The 11,414-nt window shown below is 40.7% G+C and overlaps 1 protein-coding gene across 1 annotated transcript; it reads right to left on the bottom strand.

Moving 5' to 3' along the window:
- LOC125000073 (solute carrier organic anion transporter family member 1C1-like) lies at positions 1-11,414 on the bottom strand. The gene is made up of 15 exons (XM_047575421.1): positions 11,015-11,414; positions 10,655-10,759; positions 9,128-9,269; positions 8,740-8,872; positions 8,416-8,540; positions 8,155-8,301; positions 7,828-7,926; positions 7,074-7,346; positions 6,201-6,365; positions 5,492-5,687; positions 5,231-5,396; positions 3,804-3,988; positions 3,157-3,221; positions 2,926-3,043; positions 1-2,793 (listed from the first exon to the last, which is right to left on the bottom strand). The coding sequence occupies exons 2-15, from the start codon at positions 10,703-10,705 to the stop codon at positions 2,580-2,582; spliced, it is 2,079 nt and encodes a 692-aa protein (XP_047431377.1). The 5' UTR covers positions 10,706-10,759; positions 11,015-11,414; the 3' UTR covers positions 1-2,579.

The raw sequence follows: 11,414 nt of genomic DNA, 5'->3' as shown, positions 1-11,414 counted from the left end.
TTAAAGGCAGGGGGTAACTGTCTTTAATGCTTATATACATGCTTCAAGGACAGTCAACGAAATTGTAAAAAAAAGAAAAAAAAAGAAAAATGTTAATAAACACAATATATGGACAAAATAGAAATATTATAACACAATATATAATCTCTCATTATTAACAATGATTATGCATATGTATTAATCAGCAACACATTTAACAAGCAAGCTGCAGCGCGTAAGAGAGTAAATCAAAGTAAAATGTGACACTTGACTCACTCACTTTTAGTCTACTGTCCAAACCGTAGTGAACTTTGTCAGACAAACACCAGCGAGGGCCCTGTGAATGCTCATGACCTGTGGGGGGTTGCGTGAAATGGTGTGATGTAACAATGACATGCACAATCTGACAGCAGGGCATATCCAGACATGTCAAATGTTGCTGGGGCACACTGCTAATAGTAAGAATAAAAGTTATGAATCAGATTCCTTAGACTTCACGTTTCCCCTGCGTGCAGATGAAGACGTGTGTTTAGGAAGTCATTTATGAGACAATAAACTGACTGAAATGATCTTGGCAAGTAACTCTTCCCCTTCAGTTTGAGTGACGCAAGTAGTTTACAGCTTCTCAAATATGTATATGAAGCACTTTAACGTGTCAACGCACAGTCAATTCATAATTTCAAAGATACAAGGTTATTTTTGGTAGGTTTACTAGAGAAAATAATGTCTCTGACTCAACGACTACAAGAACGTAGTCCAGCTTAGGCTATTGTCCAACATCCTGTCCAAAACTGAAGGAATAATTTCACGTTTGGGGAAATATGCTTATTTGCTTTCTTACCTAGTTAGATGAAAAGATTGGTGCTAACCTCATACTAGCGAGAGAAATTGCTTCAAGTTTAAGCAGGCAAGGGTACTGGGAGACCTATAAACACCCATCAACTCAACTCAAATCATCATCTCAGTGCCAACCTACAATAGTTACAGTCCACAACAACGAGGAACAGCTGAATAAAACTTAGTTTACATAATGTGCACTTTGTACCACTCACCCTCCTGACTTTACCAATTTATGTAAGGTGCTGTGATGTTAAATCAATCGAAGCTCTGTCAAAAATCGAGCACGTGCAGCAACACAAAACACAGGTGACCAGTAGCACGGACTGGGGTAGCAACAAGAAAGTCAGCTCGACATCAGTCTTACTCCTCAAAATCTAAAAGCCAGCGCAAGATTTAATCGTTTCATGCGTCTTGGTCACTCTCTTGGAGTTTTTAAATCCTTCCTGCTTTTGGAATCAGTTTACGTTACACACGTGGCAATAAACATCTCGAGCTTGCGCACACAATTTAACATAATACCTCTTAACTGGCTGCACAACCTCATTCCATCTCACATTGACTGGGGTGAAGCAACTTGCTGTGTTTCTACAATACTTTACAGCGTGGACCATAAATGCTAGGGTTAGGGTTAGGGTTAGTGTGTGCTAAGAGAGCTAAGTAAGTGTAGAAGAGGAATTGATTTGGGTTGTCTTTGCCTCACATTGTCCCAGGCGTACGGTTTTAACAGGTCTTCTTCGTTCCATTTTAACCAAGCACAGACCAGCTTCTTTGTACAGCTGGCTGCGTACTCTTGGTTGCTGGTGTGACATGTTGCTGTAAAGCATACTTTTCAGTTCATGTTGTAGGTTATCATACCCACTCAACCCAAGCTCCATTTTCACTATTAGAAGACAGTGTACCATCAAAATGATTCTAAAGATGTTATTTTAACGTAAAATAGTTGCATTATGTTGCTTTTAATCTCTTGATGTTTCTTGTTGTCAGGCAATTTTAAAGCCATGGCAAGATTCCAAGGAGACATTATGGTGTATTTCGGTAAATGGCCCCCCATCTTTTTGTATATAGCCAGTTAATCAGTGGGATTTAGAGTTGTTAATAGATGGATTTTGTAACATTTGAACAAAGCTGCTTTATATAAATTGCAAATAAGCAAACTCCCCAAAACTGTTCCCAAAAATAATCCCTGAATCTTAGTGAAAAAAAAAATAAAAAAAATAATATAAAGAATACTCAACTTTACTTAGTAGTGCTATGGTATATTAGGCAACAAACACTTAAGCTGTCCTCTACTTGTATTATTATCATTTTTTGTTTGTTTAAAGGTATAGGTATACTGTTTAGATGATTGCTGAACTGTTAATGGCGCATAAATCACTTTCAATATAAAGCTGTAAGGTGAGACGCTAACTTTACCTGACCTAATGGCGGTTCAAGTATAAATGGCGGAGACAAGTTGACGATCTTCAAATATCTGAAACACATACCCCTCTCCCAGTATCATCATGGGTAAACTACACAGTGATGAGTTGTCGTTCATTTTACAGCTAAGCTCTAGTTGGGATCTTTGACCTTTGTGAAGTGAACAAACAGTAGGTACTGCCTCAAACAAACAAAACAAAACAAAAAAAAAAGGAAAAAAAGGAGGTATACTGCTCTAAGACCAAAGACTGCTGCTGACACTGTACCATTACTACGTTTTGGTCCAGTATGGATGCAGGAACATATGCAGCACCTACATTACACAATGTGTAATGAGCATCTTAAATAGTGCTCTCCTTGTCTCCCTCTTCTTTGTTGGTGGCAATGTTGATGTTGGCGTGTCCATTGCCCACTCCGTTACCCTCCTGTCCAGCTTCTTTGGCTTGAGTCCTCAGTGCTAACTTCTTTTGTCTCTTCACAATTTTCATGTAAAGGCCTCCCCACATAAGGTTGGCTAGGAGGTACAGTCCAGTAATGAGCCCCATGAATGTAATTCTGAAAGCAGAGTACAACGGTCAACTCTAACATCAACAACAATTATACTAAAAAATAATAATGTTTAATTAAACTGGATATACTACAAGTAACAAATTCAAGCATGATGATAAAAGGCTAGTTCTACAGTACCTAAATGCATTAGCGTCATAGATTCTGCATGCTCCGCGGCCTCCACACTGCTTGGTGCCCCACTTCAAACAAGTTCGGTCGATCAGCGCTCCGAAGTATATAGGGGGAGGGATCCCACCTGGAAACACAAAGCAACGCTTGCTCGCTCACGAAGAAGTAATATCGTTAATGTCGTCATAAAAAGCTAAATATCTTTGTTGGGTTTTCAATACGAATAGTTTCAGTACTCACCCAGAGTTCTTACTATCAGCGTCTGCATACCCAAAGCCAGTGACTTCAGGTCTGGCTGTATGGATCTGAGATATTAGCCAAAAAGTTACAATATTAGATGTTTTAAATGTTGACGTAGCATAAAGACACGTAGATCAGCACTGATAGTAGAGTCACTTTTAATTTAAAAGTACAAAACTCTCAGGATACTCTTAGAGCTAATTCCTCAACTAAAGGTTTATATACACTTCTAATATTGTGTAGGTTTTCATTGTGACTCATCGGAGGGTGGACATGTAGATCATCCCACGGTGAATTTGGAGGCCAGGTCAACACCTGGTGCTGTTTTACATGTTTACATGTTTTTTTGAATTGTTCCTAAACAGTTTTTGCGTGTGTGGTGGCATCCTGCTGCCATCAAGGAGTGTCATTGCTATGAGGTGGGGGTGCCTGTTCTGATCTAGGTGGGTGGTACATGTCTAAGTAGCATCCACATGAACGACAGGTCCAAAAGTTTCCCAGCAGAACGTTGTATTGTCACACGATGGTCAACGTTATTTACTTCTCCTGTTTGTGGTTTTAATGTTGTGGCTGATCAGTTTATGTATGTTATTGTCACTTCCTCATTTTTAAAGCGTTGATCATGAGCTAGCTTTAGCGTCTCTGACCTGAGTAGTACGATGTATCCCGGCGTGCCCCCGCAGGCCGAAATGAAGGACCCCAATACGGACAAAGCCATGTAGAGTTTGAATTTCCTATCGCAGTCACTTTGCCTGGGGCACTGGCCAAGGACAGCTGACATGTTGGCGGCTGGAATCATCGTCTCCCCAATGCAGGTGCAGTTGTGAAACACCTGAGGGACAAGACAGAAATGTGAATGATCACATTAAACCGCTGATGGGGTTTTGCTTTACATAAAAACAACAACAACAACAAAAAACAATACATACAGGAGACCGCACACATATGCATACACACACACAGATTTAAAAACACTGAGGAAACGCTATCCCACACTCACCACTTTGAAGCTAAGGAAACACTAGAAGGATAATAACAATTTAGTAATTACCTAAATGATAAAAATAAATAAAATTCAATAAAGAGTCACTAAAAAGGTAAAGATAATAAAATAATTTAAAATTAGTTAAAAGTCAGACTAAAAAGATAAAAATAATAATAAAATAAATAATTAAAATTCAGTTAAAACACAGACCAAAAAAAACTATACTGATAAAAGTAATTAAAATTCAATAAATAACCAGACTAAAAGGTAAATGAAATTCAGTTGAAAGCAAGAATAAAAAGGTAGGTCTTTGGTTTGCTTTCAAAAACGTCCACATTGTCTGTTTTCCTCAGGTCCTCAGGCAGACTGTTCCTCAAACAGGGACCATAATGGTATAATTATTAATGGTTTTGAGTATGTCTGTTTGTCTGTTTGTTTATCATTTTATTTATTTATTTTTTAAATAATTATTAATGGAAGCTTAACAGTACTTTAAATATTCTTACTATAATATAATATGTAATAATTATTGTCATTACTTTATTATTATATTTATCATTTGCTGGTAAACATGGAAATGTCAAATGCATGCACACACATTGTTCACACTTCATTTATATTATATTATGTTTATATTAGGTTATTATATCTGTATTATCTGTATTGTATTTTCTAATAAAAAAAAGAATAATAAAAAAAAAAAAGCAAATAAGATAAAATATCTGGACCAAGACCAGATTTTAAATTCAATTCAGACAGGTAGCCAGTGCAGGGACTTTAAAATATTAATCACTTTGGGCCTGCCCATGATGTGATCATGAGACTACTGATGACAGGAGCTCCCAACGTCGGCCTAAATGTGTTTGTGACAATCAAATGTTGGGTTTATGAACTAATAATAAGAATAAAGGAGTTCTAAATGTGGCACTGTAGTCTATTATTATGAAACAACTGTTCTGGTAGAAGCTGATATCTTTACATTGGTCTTTCCACCACTATCGTTTCTCTCTTAATAACTTTTTGCTCTTTCGTGTCTTGGTGTTTGTCTGCTAATCTGTCCATCACCGTGAGGGCCTGCTGGTCGCTCACCATCTCCCTGCCGCTGCCGGTGGACGTCTGGCAGCCAGCCAGGCAGGGTGACGCGTACGTCATGCCGTTGTAAGCGCAAACCGGGTCCCAGTGCTTCATTGAGCAGGAGCAACCCATGTTACACTGCGACAGCAAGGTCTGCGGGTTGTAGGATAGCTGAGGAGCCCTGGTGCACACACAGAAAAGAGACACTGGGGCTAGTCAGACGTTGGCCCGGTTTAGGATTTTCACAATAGAGGCAGTAGATCCTAGCCCACTCACCCTTGGTATGAAATGGTGAGACCGGCTACCTCTGCGTTTTCACATTGGATGAAAGCCTGGATGAGAAGCATGCAAAAGGCCCCAATAGAGGCAGTGATGGACACCGTGGCAGCTCCGACGATGCCCAGCTTGAAACGCTTCAGCACGAAACCTCCCGTGATGATGCCCAGAGCTACAGCCGGCAGGTTCAGAATACCTGAACGGGTGAATGAATGCATCAGTGCAAATGTTTTACTTTTGTGAGTGAAGTCACAGAAAATTAAGAAACTTTGTATAATGTCCAATGACAAACAACAGCTTTCTTGACTCGCAGCATTATCTTTTTAAACTGACAAACATCATACGTTAAATTCATGGCACAAAAAAATGTCTCTCGTGGACTACCACAGAACACACCAAAAGCTTTTTGCATTAAAAATGTTTCTGTTCTGCAGCCAGTTCATGTTCTGTTGTTGGTGACTGTAGAACAATTCATACGCGAACAATAACACTGTTGGCTAGGCAGTCGTGTAAACAGTCATGACATGCTAATCACAATTACCTTGACTTGACAAACACGCACAAAAAGGAGAGCCCACAGGGAGCTATTTAGTGCTAAGATTTTAAGCTGCAATTATCTCTCACAATCACACTTCCTTTCAATAACAGTGTAGTTTCCGCTGCGTTCAGCAACAAAGTGCTGAATGAGGGGCCAGCTGTGGTGCCGTACCTATGAGGAAAATGGCCTTGGAGGCCGACTGGCCGTAGATTTGCTCCATGTACTTTGGCTTGAAGGTGATCATGCCGATGAATCCATTAACAGACACCAGGTAGGTGAGGATCATCATAGAGAAGATGCTGTTCCTGAAGAGCCTCTTCAGCGACGGAATGAAATCTGGTCAAGAAAGAGCGATTACACCGAAAGTAGTCTTAACAAGATAAACCGATACACCGATTATCTATTTAGCCAGATATCTGCAGAACAAATGTGCACATAAGTTTATTTTATGCTTATGTCCATTTATAGCTAGCTATATATATTACTAGAAATAACATTTAGTTATTAGTTTTAGTTGCTTTTTTATTTCTTCTTTTGCAGTGTAATTATACATTGGTTACTTAGCTACCAGTGACACAATCCACTGTATTTAAGATCTAGGAGTGTACGTCCTTCATTGTTATACACAGAGGCGTGTCTAGCACCGCTAAACTCTGTCAGATGGCAAAATACAATTCAGCACAATAGTAGGGGGTTGGTGGTGGTGGTGTGTGTCCAAAAGGAGAGGAAAAGGATGGAACGGTGTTGTTTCTTAGGCAAGGTTGCCTATCTTTATTGACCTTCATGTCTTTATGTTTGTTTTGCACTTACTGTTCCTACCTCATATTCTATTTAAATGCAATTTCTTTTATTATTATTAATATTATTTTTAAACCAAATGATAGCTTTGTGACACAGCAGTTTGACTTCAAAGCACCCCTAAAACTCTGACCCTAGAATCACCCCCTGGTTATACATGAAGCATTTTTATGAGCCTTTCTTTGAGTTTTATGGTGAGTCAAAGGCTAAGCCAACCTAACATGGTTTATCTAAACAGGCTGTTACCTTTAGCCAGCTGCTGGAATGTGACCGGCTTCTCCTTCTCCTTTTCCGTCTCCTCATGGTCTTGGGTTTCTTCCGGCAGGAAATTCTCCTGCTCTGTCACCACGGCAAGCTCTGTGCTTTTGCTCTGTTTCTCCTCTTCCCCCTGCTTGGGCAGAGACTTGGGCAGAAACCAGAACGGGATACTTGACAGCAGAACCACTGTGCCGGTCGCTATGAACCCCAGCCACCAGGCTCCCACCCAGCGGGAGTCCTTGTGGGTGATGGTGACGGTGTCTGGGAGAAGAACAAAGATGATGACAGTGGGTAATGTTTGATATTGCCCTTGTAGGACTTTCAGGGCCAACCTTTAACCGTAATAGCTTAGCCATTAGCAAGAGGCCGAGAGGTCACAGGCTCATGGTCAGAGGCTCCCATAAGCTTCATGTAATAAACAGTGAGTTACTTCCACTGTGTCAACAAGAAGAACGGTTGGGAAATCCTCTTGCCTTTGGAAAACATGTTACTGCTGAATGCCAAATGGTTTTGCTCTTTTAGTATGACTAAACTAGATTAGATTAGATTCAACATTATTGTTATTACGTATGTACAGGTACAGAGCCACGAAATGCAGTTAGCCGTCTAACCAGAAGTGCATGTAGCATAAAAAATTGTAGTCCCTATCCTGACTATTGCCTACTTAATAACTACAGTCAACACGTTGTGCAGTCAGTGTTGCGCCACCGTGTAAATGCCCCAAAAATAGGAAGTTCCATACCTAAATCCACAAATCCAATGTCCACATAGATCTTGGCCAGGAAAGACCCAAGCATGAACCCAAACATAGGTCCTAAAATTCCCGTCGTATGGATACAAGCTGGTAGATGGAGACACAGAGTAAAAAAACAGGGAAAGGTGAAAGACATCTAAATCTTACAAGATGGCAAAAAGCAATAATATGACACCAGAGTCTAAGTGGGTAAAGGGTAAAAGGGATTTCAACAGGAAAGACAGTAAGGTAGCAAAGCTCCAAAGACGCTGACAGAAAAGTGTGTCAAACGCCATAAAATCATGCAAGGATGACAAACTGTAAAAAGCCACTAACCCAAATAAAACGGAGTGTTCTCTTCTCTGGAGAAGTCATCCAGATAGGACACTCCCAGGGGCATGATGGGAGTCTCTCCAATTCCACGCAGCATGTTTCCCAAGAACACATATATCCACATGGACGAGCCGGCTGCTTTCTCACAAGCTGTGGGGAGGAACAGTGGGCTTAATCTGGACATCTGAAATGTGTTGATTAAAAAAACAAACTGTATTTCAGACCTAGATCTAACCAGACGCCGTGAACGCATTTGCCCAATACCTGTTTGGGTCTCTAAGTCGGGTGTCTTGTCTGCTTCTATCAAGCTCTGGTTGGAAAGACAGGGCAGGACGCTCTCAGAGCTGTTGGCCTGTGTGTTGTGAGACATGCTGGTCTCATATTTATACCTGGAAATTAAGGAGAAGCCGGAGTTGGGAGAGGCCATGATGCAAGCTCCTTGCCAGTTAAAATCTGGATAACTGACCAAACATTTGCATAGCAGCTACCCATCTAACCATTTTATTATGTCACTCCGTTTAGTTGTATCGTTACTGCTGGATAAAGAAAAGCTGAATATTAGGAAGAAGTAGGAAGTTGTGTACTCACAATCCCTGGAAGAAGTGAGGCAGGGCTATAAGGTAAGAACCAGCGGCCATAATCAAACAGCCAATGCCAATCAGCCTGGGACGATGCAGCTTAGCACCGAAGTAGCTCACAAACGCGATTACCAACAGGTTGCCTGGGGAGGAGAAGATTTAAACAACAACTTGATGAATATATTGAGTATAAGTAGCTATTAGCTTAAAGAATAGTCACTTTATTTTCAGTCATATTAAGACAGTAGTTGTAGTAGTTCCCCTGTCTATCTTCTGTCAATAAATCCCAAGAGGAAAGGTTAGTGTTTTGTCTGTATTTTCCTCCATTCACGTAGCTAAAAAACAAAACAAAGGCACAACTTCACCATTTCCTTCATACAGATCAAAAGTTAACGTACCCATTTCAAAGCTGCCATCTATAACCCCAATCAGGGAACTGGGGATATCAAAGCGCCTTTCAATCTGGGTGATGGAGCTCTTCATGTAGGCTCCACCAAAGGCTTTGGCAAAATACACAAATGCCAGAGAGGCCAGGAAGAGCTGAAAAACACAGACAGCGAGTCGTCAGACTGAGCGATTCAAGGTGGCGGAGTGCGGACCGGATCACATTAGTTGAAAGGAGCTGGCAGATGGACACTCAGAATATCCCTGAGAGGTGAATGTGTCTTGTATGTTGTATGCTGAGGTGGCTGCCTTGTTGCTAATGTCTCTTCAAAGACAGAAAGAGTAAGAGGATTCTGGCTCCTGCAGCGAATGCAATGAAAGTCTCTGAATGAGGCTTTTTAAATGATGAAAAGATGCACCTTGGGCACATGTTAAGCCGGGAGTGTCAAACTCATTTTAGTTCAGGAGGCCGGACCAGTGACATAATGTCACAACAACCTAGAAATAAAGACAACTCCAGATTTCTTAGAAGTAGATTAGGGACATGTTTACATTTAATAAACTTTCCTTAAAAAGAAAAATAAATTTCTTAAGAACAATAGGTGCAATTTGGGAACATGCAGTTCAGTTCTGGGTCTCGATGTTCTGTTTTCTTACTAAATACTTTACAAATTAGGAATAGCATTTATTTTCATTGAAAAATTGCATTCTTCTATGTAATTTTGGCCGCATGCAGGGAAGATTAGACCCTCCATGATGGACTAGTCACACACATTCAGCATGCATTTGACGACCAACAGTTTCAATCTCTTTTAAGATAAGATGGGGGGGGGGGATTCAACATGTTTTTACATTTAACCTTGCCCTCAATCTCCACTGTCCACAGTTGTGTCCTGGCACGCACCTAGGGCATGATAGGTCTATAGAATAGCTTTGGGCGGGTGGTGCCTTGGGGGGTTACTGATTAGTTTATGGGGAGTCGCATCCTTGACACGAAGATCATTAATGATTGAAAGGGATTCCGACTTTTAGGTTTCAGGTACACAGATATATTCACAGATAGCAGTTAAATGTATACAGGTGAATATTTCCTCCAGATTTCAGCATGTTTATAACCTTTTAACCAGCTTTTATATGACCGGCCTGTTATCGTGTTGTATACTGATATGTTGAACTCATGTCGATAGTGAGTGAACAGCTCTTTGCGTGGTGCCAATATAGGTCACAGCAAATAAAATGCTGTTTATTTTTTGTGCACCAAAATGGTTATGTTCATGCGGCTGTCTGTTCTTAAAACAGATCTAAACACTCATTTACAATAAAACAGTCCACAAGGTAAATAAAAGTCCCGCTGGGGGCCTCAGAGTTAACAGTTAAAAAATATTGCGCTTGTGCATGATATTAAATGTCATACATGCGTACAGTGAGATTAAACAGCTTGGTGTTGACGTAGGCTTGGCTTTTGGCATTAAAATAAATAAATTAGGAGCCACCTCCCAACGCACCTTTTAAATACAGACAAAGGGTAACATTTCACTGACCTTAAGCTTGGAGCAACATGCCTCACGTGTCTTTTTGGACTCCACACTCATGATGCTGCCGTGTACTCAGCAGATGCCAGAAAGAAGAAAGCGTCGAACAAAAAGCTGCAAGGAAACAAGAAGATTAGACTCAATAATAAGACTAATATAAGTAACAAGAACATCACCCTAACCTGTACTGAGTGCTTTTTTTTTGGAGATGTTTAAGAGAAAATGCTTCCAAATTGCGCAACTTGTTTTTATGTGATTGCAAAATAGAGAACACAAAAAACAATTTGCATACAAACAGATTTTCTAACTTGCATCCGAAAGAGAAGCTAATACAATCAGAGGCAGTCAAGAACCAGAAGGAGAATTTACCTGAGATGCAGCAGTGGTCCTAAGAGGGATGGCAGCTGAAGGCTTGTTGTACCTGGTGGGACTTTGTGCTTAAAGCAAGAGCCTTATCACAAATTATAACATCACCTGTAATCAGTAACCCGGCCACTCGTGCACTTGTTGATCGTGTCAATAAAAAGCCATCCAACCCCCGCGAACCTTCAGGCGGGCGCACATACACGCGCACAGACGTGACCACGGTACCTGTCTGGCCAGCGGCGAAGGGTTCAGGGGTTCACTGGAGGCAAACACACACACGGACATTCACAGTCTGGCACATCCTCCCCTGTGAACATCATAAGCTTCCCGAGTATCCATCCCTTTGGGGAAGCACAACAAACAACAGCAGCAGCGTGAACCTGACCAAAGCTTGTTGTCGCTC

This window comes from Mugil cephalus, chromosome 22 (assembly GCF_022458985.1).
Source record: "Mugil cephalus isolate CIBA_MC_2020 chromosome 22, CIBA_Mcephalus_1.1, whole genome shotgun sequence".
Classification (NCBI taxonomy): Eukaryota; Metazoa; Chordata; class Actinopteri; order Mugiliformes; family Mugilidae; genus Mugil; species Mugil cephalus.
The sequence above is the reverse complement of the archived record's forward strand: the minus strand, read 5'-3'. Positions and strand labels throughout refer to the sequence as shown.

Excerpts from the sequence above, each read along its gene's own strand:
- LOC125000073 (XM_047575421.1), bottom strand. The coding sequence starts at position 10,705 with ATGAGTGTGGAGTCCAAAAAGACACGTGAGGCATGTTGCTCCAAGCTT. Across the intron at positions 8,873-9,127 it reads AGATGGCAGCTTTGAAATGG|GCAACCTGTTGGTAATCGCG; the intron begins GTACGTTAACTT and ends TCTCCTCCCCAG. Across the intron at positions 6,366-7,073 it reads ATTCCAGCAGCTGGCTAAAG|ATTTCATTCCGTCGCTGAAG; the intron begins GTAACAGCCTGT and ends TTTCTTGACCAG.